The 21,005-nt window shown below is 44.3% G+C and overlaps 1 protein-coding gene across 1 annotated transcript in view; it reads right to left on the reverse strand.

Moving 5' to 3' along the window:
- Nucleotides 1-21,005, reverse strand: part of slc8a3 (solute carrier family 8 member 3) — a 107,179-nt gene that overhangs the window by 17,170 nt on the left and 69,004 nt on the right. The window contains exon 3 of the mRNA XM_080784613.1: nt 17,949-18,055. Coding sequence (XP_080640739.1) covers nt 17,949-18,055 — 107 coding nt within the window. The remainder of the gene's footprint in view (nt 1-17,948; nt 18,056-21,005) is intronic.

The raw sequence follows: 21,005 nt of genomic DNA on the forward strand, positions 1-21,005 counted from the left end.
CACACACACACACACACACACACACACACACACACACACACACACACACACACACACACACACACAAATTCTCTACACCCATCCTGCACATGTGTACAATACTCACTAAATAGTTTCTCACATACAGCTGTGCTTGCATACAGTACACACACCTACAGATTCTGTAGTATATATAGCAATGTAGTCTCACGCCTGCCCGCATGCATGCACATACAGTACATACATTGCATAATGTGTGACTACTGTATGATGTACAGTTGAATACATGCCGATTAAATATTTACACAGTCCATCTCTTTCAGACACACACACCGATGCAAAGTGACACACGCCGAAACGGCGGAGTATCTGGGTGTGAGTGAAAAACTGTCACGGCAGCTCGCAATCTGTCTCCTTCGCGGAGCACAAAGCGCAACGGGAAAAGTAATGACGCTCGTCGTCGACGACGGCTGAGCTACTGATGCCGGTCTGAGCCCGGGTTTGTAATGAAGCGCACGTCTGCGAGCTGTTAAAAGAGCAGCGTTGACAGAGACGAATGTTTCCATGCGGCTTTTATTCGCGCTCTGCACACCATCCCACATCACGTCCATCACCTTGATTTATCGTATACCCTTGTTGTGAGTGAGGGTGCCGCATGCACTGTATCTTAAAAAGGAGCAACAACAAATAAATATATAAATACCTTGAAACAGATGCGGGCCACTGGTGAATATGTTGTATTATGCTTCATTGTTTCGTTTTTTTTTAGCTGGGGTTGCCAGACTTGACCGGGCAAGTGTGAATGTTAACTGGAGAATGGACTGGACCTTATAGCTACGGGACTGGACTGTATTGGACTATAATGTGCTGTACCATTCTGGACTACTGGACCGGACTATACTGTACTGGGCTGTACTGGACTGTATGTTGTCCAAAATGTCCAAGGAAGCAAGGGATCCCTCCATCCATCCATCCATCCATCCATCTTCTTTATTTCGTAATTTCTGTATACAGTAGGTTTTGCTGGCTGAATCTAATGTTTTGAATTCCTCAGCCACTCTTCTCCTTTGTTCTTTTCTCCTCTCCTTTCACTCTGTATCTTCATCCTCCACCACAATGTATGTGTATGTGTGTGTACGTGCAGACAGGGTCTGTCCTACTACTTGTTAACTCTCTGTTTACTCTCCAGCCACATCAGCCACAGTGCCAGATTACCCAGGCTGATAATGTCATCAGACTGGCCCTTCTCACTAGCACTCGCGTGCACACACACACACACACACACACACACACACACACACACACACACACACACACACACACACACACACACACACACACACACACACACACACACACACACACACACACACAGCGCTCAACTCTATTCACAAATGTACTAGACGCCATTACTGATGACACTGAAGTCCTTGTTATCATATGCAGCGTTAATATCTCCAATGTTAATATTGTAAGTTGTTCTCCCAAAGAGGGCCACGTTGTGATTGAGTTTTTCTATTTTAGATTTGTCTACTTTAACTATTGAGTTAAATCCTAAAGTTTAAAGAACTTTAGGATGAGAGGTAATTACAATCTTTGGTTGACAAGATGATAACGCCTTTACAGATTGGAACGTCTATACTTTGGAGATATTAAATAATATCTTTCAGGTAGCTAGTTCCAACATAAAATAAGACGACGTGGATTGTCTAGGGGTTCAAATCCACCACGGTGCATCTGGCTTTGGCGAATGTCCATACGAACACAATTTCCCAAAATACACTACAACAAGGTCCTACAAGCTTGTCGCAAAGTAGATTGTAGAGATCTGACATGTTTTACCGACTTGTCGTGGGACAAAGGATGAATTGGGCATGAGATAGACCTGTGACATTAGCGTTTGCCACCACCAGCATGACAGGTATAGGGGGAGGGCATATACCCCTATCTCTCTGCTGAGAAAAGGAGCAATTACTGGTCCTTGGGCTGCTCATCACAGATGGTGGAGGGCTTTCGAGTCTCCCTCTCCTATGTCTGTGGTTCATTGTCTGTCTGGTTCACTGTGTCTGTCTCTTTCCACCTCTCAGAGCGTGGTGGCATCCATGGTAACCGTTACCAGACAACAGTCTCCTTGTGTGACACTCAACTCTTCATGTCGCCGTGTGTTTGGAATGGACCAAATCATATGGTCCCGTCATGTTCATGCTGCTTACTCTCCGACCTTACGCAGACAGACATCGTCCCAGATCAGAGCGTCTGCTAAATGACTACATTGTAAATAATACATGTATAATCGAATGGTCTCTTTGTGGTGTGGTGGGGCAGGGGCGTGGGGGAGGGTCATTTTGCTAAGTGACAGAGACCGTCCTTCAGCCATGACCTTCTTCTTGGGGAGGAAAAAAAGGACGGTAACATAAATCAGTTCTGCTTTGACGCAACGGGAGGTATTTTGTTTGGAAGCAACCAGAGCAGTGACAGCAGTGAGAGTTGTATACGGTAGCAGGCCAGAGGAACAAATCTAATTAGATAACAATATGACGACCTTCGCTTGTTGTCCCCCATGTCTGCCCATGTGATCTGATCTACAAGCTCACAAAGCCTTGCATTGCGGCACTTTATGAGCTTGTAGATCGGCCAATACTTATACACCCAAGACACATATCGGCCGTGGAGACTGCCTTCAGGTCTGACAGAACGAGGCCCATCCTTTATAGCTTTGTCCTTGAAGAAAGAGAGCAACGCCACCCTAAATCACCAACATGACCTCAAACACTATAACAGTGGCATTTCATCCATCTGAACTCTATTGTTCCAGTGTTCAGTCTGGCTGATTCTCCAAGACTGGTTTCCGCCCTGTTTATCTATTTCAATCAGTAATAGTTGGGGCCCTTAGGGAGATTTTAGGGTATGTTCGTTCACTTTTGTCTAAAAGCGCCAAATTTGGCACAGGTGTAGCTCAGGGCATACTTAAATGATTTGGCTAGGGCGCCCGCGCCGGTGACCTTTGGGGTCGCCACAGCGGCTGATCCAATATGGCCGCCACCTGAACACGCTTTTGCCTCTACATTTGAACCAGATGAGCTACAAATCCAAACTTGGTGTCTATTTCATGTTTTTTGACAATTAGAAATATGATGGAAAAATCATCTTTATGATTGGGTGTGTCTGGACCCCTAATTAGCATATTTCCAAGATGGCGGCCATGTAAAAATTAGGTGTACCTTAACTTTTGATACTTTTGGCAAACTATTTTAGGTTTTTTGAGCATCAGAAACCTCCAGATAAAGCAGCATCTGCATCCATGATGAAGCATGCAATGGAGCTTGCACAGAAAGGCACATCATTTCTGAACCCTGGCCAGATTGCTGTCCTTGGTGCTGATCAACCATTATATGCTATAGCCAAGCAGCTCCAATGGCAATACCCCATGACACTTGGTGAGGATAAATTGGTTTTGATGATGGGAGCATTGCATATTGAAGACAAAGCTCATCTTATGGTAGGAAAACTTCTCCATAATTCAGGTTGGACCACCGTCCTCTCCCAGGCCCAGGTGTTAACTTCAGGACGAGCTCAGTCTGCCCTCAATGAGCACCATATAAAACGGACACGCTATGCCCATCAAGTCACTCTCATGTCCCTTCAGATTCTCAAACAAAATGCATACTCTGCCTATTGTGCAGATGTTCTTGGTCCACCTGAGTCATTTGAGATGTGGGACCAACGAGCTCAAGCAGAGATTCCACAGTTCAAGTACTGGTCCACCATCATGGAGCTAGAGCTACTACTGTGTCGATTAATTCGGTCACTTCGTGAAGGAAACTTCAATTTGTATGTTCAAGTTTGTGATGAACTGTGTGCTTGGTTTCATGTGATGGATCACACAAACTATGCCCGCTGCACGTTTAGAACATAAGTTCAGCTTGATTGCAAAGGATCAATCACATGAGCAGTCAAACAAAATTCTGCAGTCCTATGGTGGAGCAGCTGGACTCTATGAAAAGCCTGAAGCTCTCACACTATTCATGCTTGCAGGGCCAGACAGTGCCAGGTTGGTGCAAGAGTTTGAAGCTGTGTAAAGTAACATCAGCTCACCATCCTCAACTTCTCATCATGAAGAGGCACATAGCTTGCAGGTCAAGTTCATGAAAGATGTCAAATCCTTCACAGCCATTATGGAAAGTCACAGGAATCCTTCAGTAGATCATGACCTCACAGCACTTGACACGCAGGAAATTGTGGAAACAGAAGTATCTGAATCACTCACAACTGTTCACAAAGTTGCTATAGCCCTACATTTAGCTTATGTAGAGGAGCGACTTGAGAAGGCCACAAAGCCCATTTTGGATATAATTCCATGGACAAAAATCTTGACTTTTGCAAATCGACCAGACCGAAAAGCCAAACGCAATAACAGCATTCAGAAGCAAAACATGAATCTCATCACCCAACTATTCCTTTCCCTTCAATCGAGGCCTGATGCAGACATGGCAGAGTTCTTCAAGTATGAAAACCAGAGAGAGCCACCCAGCATTAAGGGCTTTTACGCTGCGGCACAAAGGCGGACATACTTGAATGCTTGAATGTCCAAAAAGTCCGCATAGCAGCAGCTAAGAAGGCCACTGTAGTTGTGCTTGATGGAGCAGTAATGGCCCAAATGGTCCGGCCCCTCGCTGCAAATACATTCAATGAATACATAAACACCAATATTGCAGGTTTGTTAGGTCATACATGAGCCATGACTCTGTTGAGCGCTTGGATATTGTGTTTGACACATATCCAGAGGAGAACCTAAAAGCACAAACTCACCAACGCAGAGGAATGGGGAAAATAACTAAAATAGGGGAAGGCAGAACTCCTATTCCAAAGCGTAATTGGAACAGTGAGTTCCTGAAAAATGAAGACAATAAGAAAGAACTGTTTGGACTTGTAAGTGTCGAGCTCACGAAGGATGACATGCAGGGTAAACTACTGCTGTGTACGATTAATGATGACATGTTCTCTGCAACAGGCCTGGATTCAATTTGTCTACACTTAAGCCTTGTAACCATCCTGAAGCAGACACGAGAATGGTTCTGCACTTGGCCCATGCTGGGGCCAATGGCCATAAAAAGGCTTTTGTTCGTACGGTTGACAGTGATGTTGTCATTCTTGCAATCCACTTTTTTGATGCATTAAAGATCACAGATCTTTGGATTGGCTTTGGCTGTGGAAAAAGCTACCGAGACATTCCTGTCCATGAAATCCGCAATGCAATGGGTCCTCAGAAGTCACTGGCATTGCCTCTCTTCCATGCGCTGACAGGATGTGATACTACATCAGCCTTCCTTGGCCATGGGAAAAACAGTGCATGGGCAGCTTGGGAGGCAACACCAGATCTCACAGACACCTTGGTTGCCCTCACCTTGGAGCCTGAGAAGATCAACTCTGATCCTGTTCATATGCAACGTCTGGAGTGTATGGTTGTCATCATGTACAGTAAGAGCTGTGGCTGCAGTAGTGTAGATGAGGCCAGACAGCGGCTTTTCTCAAATGGTACAAAGTCCCTTGAGAACCTTCCTCCCACCCAAGCTGCACTGACTCAGCATGTATAAAGGGCACTGCTGCAGGCCAGTTTTTTATTGGAGTCAGGCAACCTCCGTCAAACTGAATATTCCCAATTTTGGAATATGGGGATGGAACAGCTCGACAACAAAGGCTTGGGAACCATACTGGACCCATCTGTCAGATGCCAGTACAGCCTGTGCCATCCTTCTCCGCTGCGGGTGCAAGAAGTCTTGTAGCGGGCGCTGCAAGTGCTTTAAATCTGGGGTCTGTTGCACCTCATTGTGTGGATGTGAGGGTGCATGCACCAACAATGAGGGTCCAGCACACTAACCTGGATGCGTACACTTGGTGCAGCTTTTGTCTAGTTATTGGGGAACAAAAACAACAACAACCCCAACCCCCCCCAAAAAAACAAAAAAAAACAAAGGGAGAGAAGAAGACAGCCTCCACGTGGCCTCCCCCGCAAGTAGCCAAAGAGCCCTTTAAGCGAAACCAATGTCTTAAAAATGTCACAACCACAGCCCCCCCCCCCACCCACCCCTGACATTTCACATCAGAAAGGAATCATGCATGTCAGAATTAGTTGAATTAGACCTATTGCACCAGGTTTTACTCATAACAATGGCCAAGTTACGTCCAATGTCTTCAGAATAGCAAAACGCCACTTGGAATTATGCAAAATCGGGGTCTAGACACCCAAAAAAAAAAAAAGAGCATTCCAACACATTTCTATTTGTCAAAACACATGAAATAGACACCAAGTTTACATTTGTAGCTCATCTGTTTCAAATGTTAGAGACAAAAGCTATTACAAGTGGCGGCCATATTGGATCGGCCGCTGTGGCGACCCCAAAGGTCACCGGCACGGGCGCCCTAGCCAAATCATTTAAGTATGCCCTGAGCTACACCTGTGCCAAATTTGGCGCTTTTAGACAAAAGTGAACGAAAAAATCCCTAAGGGCCCCCACTATAATGTATTTATCTGTTTTTTGTTTGTTACATTTTCAAAAGGCTTATACTTAATTAAGTATATAGCGCACCTTAGCACTTTGACAACACCACAAGCACGGTCCAGTCAAGAGAACGGACTGTGTGTGGTTGTAAATAGCCACCATGACTCCACAACACTGTAACTTAAGACAACTAAATTACTATATGAGGTGAAAATAAGATGTCTCCTGTGTGACAAAACTGCCAACTGGTAATTACTTTTGCTTTGAAAATAAAGTCACATAATGGGAGAGTATTGTAAAAAAATTGTTTGCTTACACTAAACAATATTTTATTTATGGACTAAATTACTTTTAAACTTTTCAAATTCAGTTCATTAACTCGTCTGACATTCTGTCTTAGCCAGATTGACTACATGTTCACAATTAGTAGTCAAAACCTGTGACCTTTCTAGTTTACAGTATAGGCTAACCATGCTGTTGCCTCAAATCGGAATAGAACCCCCCACCCCCATCCCAAGTGCCTTCTTCCATCAAAGCAAATGTCTTATAATGGAGGAAGTGCATTAACTCTTCATAATGTTCATTATCATGTCACACCCTGCTTTTCGCTGACATTTCTCATCGTGACCCCCCCAGAAAGTAAGAAGCGGGGCCATTTAATGAAGTCAGGGCCCCATGAATGCATGCATAGCAGCGGGCTCCCATTTGAATTAGACCCATTCATCCGTGCCAGTGTGATTTCTCTGTGGTGCAGGAGCCACCGACGGGGCCTTCCAGTCGTGACATTTGTGCCATGGCTGGGTGGAACAGCGAGGAACCATATGGAAGGAACCACCCATCTGCCTCTGCTGCTGACCACAAAGTCAGTGAAACCTATATGTATGAAAGCTTTATAGACATGGGATGCATAGCAAGTGTTACCAAAGAATTGTTTGGTCCAAGTACACAATAAAATCCTCGGTGTTAAAGGTGTTGTTAAAAACAGTTAAATCTATATTCCGATGGCAATCATTGCTATTGCTATAGCCTGTAGAGTGTTTGTTCAGCAACAGGGTTTCTCCGCCTATATATCAAGCTATTTAGTAAATACTAAACATGGGGGATTCTATCCTTTCAGGAGAGAGAAGAAAGGATACGGTGAAATTGGAAACAAAACTAATTTCAGACAAAATTTGAACTAGAACACAGAACACTATATAAAACAGGTTTCGCTCTCCTCATTGGACTTTTATTTAACAAACGAGCTGGAGAGAATAAAAACTAGTTGTATGTACACCAGATGAAGAACAATGAAGAACGTTGAGCCTTTTGATTAGAAAACTGTCACTAATTGTGACACCTTGCATGTTCTGTTGATAGTATTTTACGCTTGGTTCTCTTTGGGGACAAATCCCAAAGAGCCACCTGACAGCGTTGATGAAGGACTGCCAGCTTTTATGTGATGAAGACCCAACCCGCCAATTCCTGTAGGTCACCTATGCCGCTGTCCCTTTATGTTCATGCATAATCTTTATTTAAGCCTGTTTCAAATCTGGGGGGATGGTATCAGTGTCTTACTGCTATAATTTAGGAATCAGGATGTCTCTTGACATATTAATGTAATCCCTCTTGGATTTCAATATTAATTGTGTCATCTGTATTCAGAGAGGACCACGTGAACACTGAGCCTCTGCCGACAACAGAGAAGGGGGACCTTTTTAGGCAGAGGAGTGACCAGTGAAATGCTACAGTAACCCTCTCCCTGTTCTCAGTCAAAACACTAAGACAGTTGTGCAATCCACAACACGAGAGGTTGCACCCGAGATAGTTTGTGTACAGTACCTTGCCTCATCACCTGACCAAAAGATGTGTAGGTGGTGTGATATAATACTGAAGATGATTACGCCTAGTATATTGTCCTGTTTGCGGCTTGAAGAATAATATCTAGGAATGTAAAGTTTGTAGAAAAACATCCCAACTCCTCCAGTGCGTCTGCGACCATACCTGAATAAACCATGAACGTACCGCCCCCCCCCCCAGTTCTCACAAATCCCTCAATGTCAACCAACTGTCATCCGCCGTCCTTGTGCTGTTTATTCTGAACCGAGCGGCGGAGCACGCCGGAGGTCTCAGGGTCGCGCTCCTGCTTCCTCCAGCTACAGGTTGACGGCCCTGCGGGGAGCGGCAGCTGTTGCCCATCCCTCACTCTCCAAGGACTCCCTACCTCCGGCCTCTAGTGGTCAGAGCAAGGGCAAAAGCCCTGCGAGTGGCTGGAAAACGAATGGTAAAAAGAGTGGGGGACGACGACTAATAAGGCAGGTATTAGTCACTTAGCGGCCAGTGTGCCATTAGCCATTATAATGGACCGCTTGTGGGAGGTCCTGCTGTGTATAATGTTGCATGCAACGCCATAAAGCCCTCATCAAACTTGTAGTTTTACTGTGTTCGGTTCTACTTTATTTCGTTGGCAACGTGCGGTCAAGTGGTTGAGTAAATGACATTAAACCCATACGTTTGTAAATGGCTACCGGTATATATCCTGCTGGCTGGCTACCAGCTGCAGCCTGTTCATTCCCGTGCCCCAGAGGGCTTCTGTCTCTGCAACTGGCTGAGGCACTGCATCTACATACGCTTCCCAGAGGACACACATAGGATAGCAGATGTGTGTGTCCAGGTGTGAAGTGCTGTGGGGTGTTCCACTGTACTACACTGTAGAAACTGGTAGTTTAACCCCTCTCAAGAGCAGCGGTTCCCAAACCTTTTCACATTGAGACGGTTGAAATGGTTGGCATTTAACATGCTCAGAAATACTTGACTATGAAAGTTCCCACAGAATACTCAAGCAAATGTAGTGCATCTCCACATGGAGATACACTACCATTACATGGAGGTGCTTCATACTTCCCTGTTACACTGCTGCGGCTGTACAGCCAACTCTCTCAGAACTGCTTAGGGAATTGTGCACATCTAGAGCAGAATATTTTACCGTTTAATCATTTATTAACTGGTCAGGATGAGATTAAGGTTTAATCAACCGAGATGTGATGGGGGCGGTTATGGGTTATTCCTGTCTTGTCTGATTCTAGCATGCGTTCATCCCAGAAGAGACAGAACAGAAAATCACCTTCTGTGACCCATACATTACCATCTGGCAGACCAAGACAAAATGAGATTGAAACATGAGTAAACCACCTTATTCCCTTCAATCATTCGTCTTCATTTACATATTGTCACTCGGGGAAGGAAACTTGGTATGGTATTTTTTGTAATAAAATAATGTATATTTTAAAATATATAATTGCAAGCGTAGGTCTCAGATAACTATGAAAACCTGTCAGTCATGTCACGTCTCCATATATGGTTGTCAGCCCATCAGTCACGCCTCGTGACACATCACACCACCATATATGGTCGATGCTCCATATATATGGCCGTCTCCATATATGAAGATCACGACACTGACCTCATCAAACCCTGGATAGCCATACATGGAGAAGACTGGATCATCAACATCAACTAGGTCTGCATATATGGAGCCAGCAACTCTACATCTGAAATCAAACCTCAAACCCTTAGATCTCCATATATGGAGCTGACCTGTTCTGACATTCCATATGCTGATCCTTCCCCATCCGTCCTTCCTCTTTGATGTCCCCCTTTTGACTGATACCTGTCCATTAAAACTCTAGACGGTCCCGCCCCAAAGTTATTAGTGCAGCCGCGCCCGGCAGCCGACAAAAACTAGAGTTCTCAAGGCCCGGCTTCACTCTGACCCAGTGGCATATCCGTCGGGAGATCCCGAGTGACATCCTAATGGCTGGTGATAAGAAAATGTAGTCTTTATCTCAGCCCAATTAGACATCTAATTGATTCAATACCGGTCATTTAGATTTCCTCTAGGTCTAAGATTGAGTAGGCTACCTCACACACATGCGTGTGGCATGCGTGTGAGAATATCATTATTTACAGTGGTGAGTGGAAGATAATTCTCCTATGCACTAATCCACTCTCAATCCCAGGCTTTCTGATCCACTTTGAAGGAAAATAACACTTTTTCTCCATGATGGCGACAGTCAAAAGATTCACTGAGGTCAAACCTGGGTTGACTGCTAACAAAGAAACTGCCTTTTAAAGTAGCACAAAGGGCAGATCCACATGAACCTTACTGTGACATAGATATTATGTTGGCCGTTGACCCTGACAAAGGGAATCTAATGAGGCTTATGTGATGAGTAAGACTTTATTCATAAGCAGCATGGTGGGATAGGATGTTTATATGCACAGACAAGAAAGCGCAAAGGAAGCTTACAGTACAATTTATACCAGAGTTGCTTGAATAGTTATTACTGTAATATTGTGCAATTTTGTTACTGAGGATATATGCTACAGACATGCACTCAAATGTGAGATTTTGAATACACACACACACACACACACACACACACACACACACACACACACACACACACACACACACACACACACACACACACACACACACACACACACACACACACACACACACACACACACACACACACACACACACACACACACACACACACACACACACACACACACACACACACACACACACACACACACACACACGATTCCCCTCCACATTACCCACAAAGACAGACCCTGGGGCGGTGGAGAAGACTATCAGCAATCCAAAGTAATTTCACCTCTGCAACAACAGCACACCCTGTGAACCAGTGGGGGAGATCATAGCAGAGAAATTGCTGGATAGCCTGATTTTCAAATGCATCACAGCCAGGGCCTCAGAATAAAGATATTCCAATTATACCTGACCCATCTTTATAACGCAGCATCCTGCCAGCACAGGCATTGATTGGTACTTACTTATATTATATTAACTTTATGTATGTTACCGATGGATTCTCTACGCTTTATGTGAATAGACAGGAATCATGGCATTGCCTTCCCATGAGGTGCTGAAATGAGCACATCTGAACTGTATCTGACCTGCATTGTGTCCTTCCTAGCATAGGCACTGAGCTGGATTTATGCTATGGCTCTGTGTGCTACTATAATTATATGGCTCTGTGTGCTACTATAATGCTATGGCTCTGTTTTTCTGCCCTACTTGATCATACTACACTACTACAGCATCACACAGAAGTATAAAACATACCAGATCTACAAGCTCAAAACACTCTGCCAAGCTGATGTTTTGAGCTTGTCGATCTGCTACTTTTGCTATTTTTCAATTTGAATCCTGTAAAGTAAATGCATTTGGTATATGAGGTTTTCACCTGAATGTATCATGAGTAGGCTGTTGTGAGCTTATAGGTCTGCTATTAAAAGAATAAAGATCCCAGACGATATCAATATATCATTTCACAATATAACATTGCCCATGCAGCCATAGGTCTCTGGCAAATCAATGCATACATCGTTAATCAACAATCAATTAATTCAAAAGAGATTAAATGCTAATTTTAAGCATTTGAAGATGCTCGGTCGTCCCACAATATAACTTATGGTTATGGACCACGTGGAGGTGCATGTGTGAGCAAGAGAGAGAGAGAGTGGCTGAGAGAAGACAGAGAGTAGCTCACACAATAGTATGTGAAGTGCCCTTGGATGCCACAGAGCTCTGTAAGAGAGCAGGGCGGATCAGTCTACGTCAGGCATGACTCCAATGGGAAGTGTCAGGGAGGGAGATTGATTACTGCAGGGAGGAGATGGATATTAATTCTACAGCTGTGTGCACGCAAGTAGACACATGCGCGCACGCGCGCACACACACACACACACACACACACACACACACACACACACACACACACACACAGTGCAACACTATCCGTTTCAACCATGTGTCAGTGTTTATCATCAAAGTTTGTACTGTACACGCGTTCACACATGCAGATGTACATAAATTATTTCACAGCTGACAAGACTGTGCATTTCTTTGTGCCTAGTGGTCTGTTTTTTGCAGTGTCATTTGAAGGTCCAACACTCCCAGGCTCAAGCCCCTAATTCACACTCTAGCCAGTCTCTCTCTCTCTCTCTCTCTCTCTCTCTCTCCTTTAGTTTAGAGGCATTACCACTTTGTTAGACAGTAAGGTCGACATGACCCCCAAACCTGTCATTTGTGCCCTAAAATAATGTTGAGCTCTCTGCTGCCTGTTTGCTCACCAGAACCTGATTCAGGGACCACATCATACCAGTCCTCCGTGACCTCCACTGGCTCCCAGTCAACAACAGAATAGATTGGAAAATACTAATCACCTACAAGGCCCTCAACAACTATGCAGGCTCCCCATTACCTCTCTGAACTCCTCCAATCCCGCTCCCTCGGGTCGGGTGATGTCAACCTCCTTGATATCCCCAGGACAAAGAAACTAACCTGGGGTGACAGGGCGACTCTCTGACCACCACCCACTATCACACTCACTCCCAACTCACAAAAATAGCCGTTCTACAAGCGCACAATAATGCGATACGTTGTGAGCTTGTAGATCAGCATTTTTTGGCACATGACTCTGTTGTACGAGTACACAGTTTATGCCACAGGCTAGGTTTTCTACGGCTAAAAAGTTTCATGCTCCTCACCTTTTTGAGCTGATCTTGCTCATGGTAATTCTACTTGTTCGAGAGCTCTTTCATATGGTGTTCCATTACCATACTGAATCCCTAACCTTGAATTATGCAACAGGAAAGTGCACTTTTTGCACTTTAATGAATATGGACCGGAAAATATGTATCTGGAGGTTATGACTGTGTATGTATTATACCTTCCGTCTGTTGACTTTTAGATCTATCACACAGTGAACCCAAGTCAAATCCTCACATACTGTACACACTAAAACTCTCCTAATGTCCTCAAGTTTCTCTTCTCTGAATAGATAGAGGACATGCACATGTAAAATACAGTACAGTACCTGCTCAATAAATGTTAAGTCACCAGCTGAATGCTGTAGAGCAGGGGTTCCCAAACATGAAAAGTGTAATGGCGGTTTTATGGTGTTTTTTCTGCACAAATGACAAAATCTGGTAAAACAGGTGATGTATAGAGCAGCTGCATGTCTTTCAGCGCAGTGACATTCTGTGATTATTTGCCATAATCATATTAAAAATGTATCATTTTCGGCAAATACGAGGGCGTCTGCTAGGTCAGGAGGTAACAGGGGGTGCACGGCCAAAAAGGTTTGGGGACCGTTGCTGTAGAGTGTAGTGGTAAGGGGAAAACATATGAATTGTGCCATATTTAGTCAATACAGCAGCAATTGCACCAACAGTAACAGGGTGACCATGAATGATGCTCTAAAAGAGCATCAAAAGAGGTGTAAAGAAACATAACACCTGGTCCTGCTCCTCGGAGCAGGACTATAATAGGGCAATGTTAAAAGGGTGGCATTAATTGCATGCACAGTTTGACTGTAACCAGACACTGCATGCGTTCATGATTTGCAGCATTTTGTTGTAAACGGGCCAGTCGTGCAAACTTTAGATATCAAGCGTAGCCAATCAGGATGGAATATTAAACATCTAACATATCCGTGTTGATCACATGACTATATAGATCATTTGTACCAATTTGTGTGACATTTGGATACAATCTGAAGAAGTAATGTCAAAATGTGTTTTGCAAGGGTGCAAAACCCTTGAGTACCTATACTCTCTCCCCATGCCTTGGGCATGGTGGAGACAATAACTCAAATTAATTGTGCAGTACCTCAGAGTGGACTGGTGCTGCTGATGGTGCTGCATGTGTTGTGTCCATTCAGTGCCTGAGCAGCAAAGGCAATAGTAGCAATTCCACTGGTAGTACAGTGACTTGTATAAGTATCACACAGCACAGGTAGCAGTATAACGTTGCTGTCAGACAGAAACCTATATGTTCATATTTCAAGAGTGTCGTGCAAAAGTAGCAAAAATAGAATATCTATAAGCTCACAACGCTTCATAATGTGAACTTGTAGATCTGCTATATACGGTATACACAATATATATATAAAAATACACGGCTTGGTTGAATGCTTGATTCTGGTTGGTCAATCGCCAAATTCAGCGGTCTGTTATTTCTGGATAATGACCACAGATCGATGCCTAATCAAACCCTCGGAGCAGCTGCTGTGCCCCGCTGATTTACTGCTGTTTCCAACATGACAGCCATGTGAACACACACACACACACAATGTCATTTACAGCTAAACATTGCTCTCAAAAATGTTTTTGAAAACATTTGAGCGAGAAATAGACGAAGCAGTACCAGAAAATAGCTTGTGACTAAACCATGAAAAGTTTTCCACCCGACAGCGATGATACTTCTATCGTACCTGAGTCTACTCTGTAGGGCTGTGTCCATGCAGCTGCAGCAACACCAGCAGCTGCAGTAAAGTGAACCCGCCCCAGCCACAACACCATTAAGTGCTGCCGATATTGACCGCGTCAGTGTGAACTTAAGAGAAAGGCAGTGGCACAGCGACCGGCCGTAAACAACTCCGGTCCAGTCTGACAGGTTGTGGTGACTGTCGGCTTGATCGGTTCCCCATTACTCAGCCACTGTCCAAAGTGGGATCCCGCCAGCTTGGAGAGGTCATACCACCCCATACCAATCACCACAGCTGTTGCGTTCTGCTCTCTTGGTAGGTAGCGGCATTGAGTCAAGTGTAAGTAACTACTGGTGCTGTGAAAGAGTTTATCAGTATTGGGGGGGGGGGTATGTTGCCAAAGGAATGGAGGACGAAGCTCTAGAGTTTATAATGTATGAAGAGAGAGGAGGACAACTGGGAAAATAAAGTAAAACAATACAAAGGCTCTCATAGAATATTCATCAATTCCACTCCTTCGCTCACTCTTGGTTTTAATAAGGAGAAAACAAACCTAATCAGCCCCACGTTGGCAGCTACAAACAACAGCATAATCACGGCATCATATATGAAAACTGGAATTATCATACCGTTCCGAGATGCAAGGATCAGAGAACGACACATACGGTATGCTGGCAAGACCAGAAAAAGTCTGTGTGAAGTCTTTCTGCTAATTGGTTGGTGTTGTTGTTTCTTCATCGAATTTTTAATTTGCAATTTTCTGGATATTTCATCACCATCTCATTTTGCATTCATTAAGGAATGCTGAAAGTACAAAATAATATTAAAGTTACGACTTTTTTCATTATCTATTGATCACATGCACAGCAAACATTTATAACTATAGATTAAACATTCATTAGCCTCTGTATTAAAACCGTAAATAAACATGGATCCTGAATTATCCAGTGTCAACACACAGTAGAGTGGTGAAGGGGGGGGGGGGGGGGTTGATGTAATCATTCATATTACTTGCTTCATCACAATCCCTTTAAATCCCCATGAATAATTAATTAACATGCTGCATGTACAATGTCTTTGACATTGGTGCACTGCAGAGATGTATCGACAGAGTGTAATAGTACATTACTGTACTACACCCGTCCTACAAGGACAACACAACCTCATGCCAAGTACGAGGACACAGATGTCTGGAGTTTCTGCAGATTCACAGATTAAATCACACCTGCTTGTCAGGGAACCCTAGCAGTAATACTGGTTTTCTGTGCTACTGTAGCAGGTAATTATCTGCATTCATCTGCTGTCCTTCCAGCTTGTCCTTGTGGCTTTCTAATCAAGGACTAGACAGACCTGGAACGCCAATTAACTATCTAGGAATCCAGCAGGGTCCCCCCTCTGTAAATGTTCCCAGAGTACACACTTGTAGTTAACTTAACACTCAGGATTTTGCAGTGCAAGGACCAGAGCTGGGAGACACTGGCCTAGATATTAGAAATCTATTTACAGGCATGTCCTTGTGACCCAACTAGTTAGTAGGCTACGTGTACCAGATAGACACAGACATAATGCATTTTGACTCTGACAGTTTCCTCACAACAGGAAGGTCTTGGGTTTGAGTCCCACTGGACCATTTCTGTGTGCAATTTGAATGTTCTCCCTGTGTTCACACAGGCTTCTCCCCACACCACACCACATGCATGTCAGGATTGATTTGTACTAGCGCCAGCAACCTTGACCAAAAGGCACTGGCCCTATAGAGCTGGAGCGGTCCCACTCCCCAGGCAATGGAGAATGGCTGCATATAGTTACGCTTAATTTGTTGCTCACCGGTGTCATGTGCCGAAAATAGCCAATCTATATGAGCTTGTAGATCTGCAGACATGATCTACAACTTAAGCATGAGATCTGCTTGTAGATCTGATTTTTTATTTTTTATAATTTAGAAATGTTTTGTGGTTAAGTGGTTAAGTAGTTAAGAATGAGGATTCTACTGTGTATGTATATTCTAAAATAAGCCGGTTTAGTATTTTGAGCGATGCAACAGTACCCTAAACAAAAGATTGTTGTACCTGCATAGTAACGGCTCTGACTCACAGAACACAGGGAGGCCTGTGTGCTACACCAACAAAGCTGCCAGCTCTAAATGAGCATCACAGAAGTGTTACATTCTACACCCCTCCGCACCAGCTTGCAAGATTCTACAACATCGCCTGGACTCACTGTTCACAATTTGTATGGGTCATGATCCATGACAAGTAATACCCCTTTGTGCCCGTGTGCCCATAGGCTAAAATGACGCAGGCATCTGCAACCTCATCGTAGGGTAGCTTGGTAAACCCTCCTGGTCATGGAATTCACATTTAAATTTCATTCAGCAGACTGCTGAAATTAAATGAAATTTGAAAAATTCTGTGACCGGGATGGTCTACCAGGCTAAGCGTAAGGACCATACAACCTTTGTTTTGGAACAGAATGGTCAGTGTTTGTGTTTCAAACTGAATTCTGAGAATTTCTGTTTCAAAAGACAGACTCACTATGACTCAAAGTGTTATCCTAAGTAACAGTAGAACCAAATCACTACACCGTAACAGAAAAACCAATCTCTTGTGTCTCTTGAGCTACCTACCAGTCAATTCGTTGAAACATCCGACAGCTAAAAGAGGGTCAAAATGTATTTTATTCATATTTTTAGCAACCAATAACTCTCAACGTAGAGTAAAAGGGCAGCAAGCAGGAAGTAAAAACAAAAAACAAGTGATCCTCTTACTGTGGCAGCGTGTTTAACTGCTCTCTTCATCTATTTCATGCAGATGACAATGACAAGTCTGTCTGTAGTGAATGTATTTGGAAGGTGGGAATGTGAATGCACTATATAGGGTAGGGTGTGAGAGAGTGCTCTGGGGTGTACAGTGAAGGGGGGTGAGAGCCAATGGCATGAACAGAGATACAGAGAGAAAGCAAAGGGTGAAAGGAGCAGTGAGAAAGAGAGGGGAAGGCAACTGAAGGAACTTACTAGTGAAGGAGGCTGCTAGGAGGACAGGAAGACAGACAGACAGAAGGACAGACAGACAGACAGAAGGACAAACAGACAGAGACTTGGGAAGTAAAAAATAAATAAAGTTGGGGGGCAGAAACAAAGGAAGGAAAGAAATAGGGAGGGTGTTAGGATAAGATATTAGCGCACCTTTCTGTAGACTCATATCCACCATGCGAGGTTCAGCCAGCTCCATGAAGAAGTTCTTGTTCTTCTCATACTCTTCATCATCAATAATCTTCACCTGAACAATTTTGCTGTGAGAGGAAAGAGAAAGAAGGGGTAAAAAAGAAGGCGGGCAAAGGGGACAGGGGACAGAAAAGATAACAGGAGAGCAGGGAAGAGGGAGAGAGAGGGAGAAGAAGAAAAAGGTTAATTGAGAATGGCGGGAAGCAGGAAGTGTGCTGTGTGAATAATATATATAATATAATATTCAGCGTACAGAAAAGGTTAGAAGGTGGAAGGTCAACTGTCCCCCACTGCAGAACCCCCCCACACACACACGCGCACACGCACACACACACACACACACACACACACACACACACACACACACACACACACACACACACACACACACACACACACACACATGCACACACACACACACACACACACACACACACACACACACACACATGCAGTGACCAGCCTGTCACTGCATGGCTTGCTAGAGCACATTCATGCATTCAAAATGAGCTTATTGGCTGACATGGGTGTCATGACAACCACATTTATCACAACGGTCTGATATAAGTAGAACAGACCAGCAAAGTCATCTCTCTCTCTCTCTCTCTCTCTCTCTCTCCATCCTTAAAGGAGGCATTTTTTGAGAGGGGGCACCTAAGAACTCAGCGAGCCGAAAACAGCGGCGTCGCAATCAATCAAGGTGTTAAAATGTGTAGAAAGGACATTTTTCGCAAAGGCAAAAGGTGAGTGAAAGATAACTGATAAAAATGTCAGGATATAAATCGATGTTTATGGTTTAGACATTTCGATCGAGGTGCTTTTCATCAGGCAGCCGGCCAGACAATGGAAGGCCTCAGCAGCCTCTGGAGGCACACTAAAGACAGATAAGAGGAAAGTGGCTTCGGTGACACTTAATTTCACACTGCCCTCACTTCACCTGACATGTCTATTTTGGGTACATTATAGGCAGAAATCGAACAGATCCGTCTCGATCAATTAATGTAGAGATGCTACGTAATTTGCGTGATGTTTGGACAAAATCTGTAGGAGTAAAATAAAAAAATTGATAGGGAGACAATTCGATGGGTTGCCATTCGTGGCTAAGCGCCATCTGCCCATAATTTGCCCAATTGCCAAAAGCTGGGACAGAGGTTTCAAAGGCGCCAGAGTGTGCCCACATAGTGCACATACTGGTATGCCTGTTCCCCTTGTCTCTGCTTGGGCCCACAGCTGCTCCAAGATAGACCCCCTACCCCCACAGTTACCCAGTACTCAGGTACTGTGTGTGGCCTTGAGGAGCCACTGCATGAGGCTGGGCTGGCAGAAGGAGACTTACAAGCTCCGCTCTTCTTTTCACCTCCTGCAAAGGGGACTATAGCAGTAGCTGAAAGCACAGAGTAGCAAGCAGAAGCAGCAATAACTACAAGCATCACGACCACATCACTACTGCACATACTGTACGTACCCATAAACTTGTAACTCGTAAACTTATAGTTATACTTATAACTTATAGCCCCAGACATGGCAATCTCAGTTGCCAGGCAGACTTATGGAGCTTGATTGGGTAGAGGAAAAGGCCTCACGTGATTGGATCTCAGCCGTCATGTGATTTTTGGCAGTAATATCACTGGGGAACAAAAAAAAAACATATTTGTAACTGAGGTTGCCATTTGTTTTTTAACATATTTTTATTTACGAATACAAAAATAATATTGGCATGAATATTCCTCCATAAACAGAGCTTAGCGTGACATCATCACATAACAAACAGCTCAATAAGTCCCCTTGCAGCAAGCCCCCAGTGGCTCTCATGCCACTGATCGTCCTAATTGATCCTTTTAAAGAGTTATTGATGAGACAGGGGAAAGCTAAGTGGTCAGCAGGCAGCGGCACCCAGATGGCTCACAATCTCCATGGTCTGAAGTTCTCTGAACTCCTGGAGGAATAGATCAGGCTGAATTGAAAGGGGCAGATGCATGGGTTTCACCATGCCCTATCACAGCACCTCTCAGATGCATGGGTTTCACCATGCCCTATCACAGCACCTCTCAGATGCATGGGTTTCACCATGCCCTATCACAGCACCTCTCAGATGCATGGGTTTCACCATGCCCTATCACAGCACCTCTCAGATGCATGGGTTTCACCATGCCCTATCACAGCACCTCTCAGATGCATGGGTTTCACCATGCCCTATCACAGCACCTCTCAGATGCATGGGTTTCACCATGCCCTATCACAGCACCTCCTCAAATGGCTGAGTGACGCGCGCGTGCGTGCGTGCGCAATCAATATTACTCCATGCTGCAGCTCACCTATGAAATGTGTATGCAAGTACGTAGAAATACCTGCACCTAATGACAAGGTTTATTATGTGGCTCACACTAATCATGGAGTGAGGGGATGTTCAACAAGCAAGGATTGTGGCTCGACCGCATTCATACTGGATAGCAGCTCATGTATGATGAGCAGCACACCGCTTCTGTTCTCTGATATGCTGCTGGTTTACAGCACTCTCCCTGCCGTGACATAATAGCTGCAGCTTGTGTCAGTCATAACACTGACAGATATATCACATGCATGCACACACACACACACACACACACACACACACACACACACACACACACACACACACACACACACACACACACACACACACACACACACACACACACACACACACACACACACACACACACACACACACACACACACACACACACATACAGGAATATGAATCCAGGTATTAAAAGTGAAAAGGAATTCAAAATGTATTTCCTATTGTTTCCCATCACTAAATCCTTTGACTGGCCATGCAATGTAGTTGTAGTGGTTCTCTGTGTGTGAATCCTGCCGGTGGGGTTGGTGGGTGGGGGGGGGCTTTCCTATCTACAGTAGATCCTGTCAGCACACAACACAAGCAGAACAAGTTTGCATTCCTCTTCCCTCTCTTTCTGCTTTCTCCCTATACACTACTATAGTATCTCTTTCTCTCCGCCCCACCGTCCCCTTACT

This window comes from Protomyctophum bolini, assembly GCF_963924005.1.
Source record: "Protomyctophum bolini genome assembly, chromosome: 15".
NCBI lineage: Eukaryota > Metazoa > Chordata > Actinopteri > Myctophiformes > Myctophidae > Protomyctophum > Protomyctophum bolini.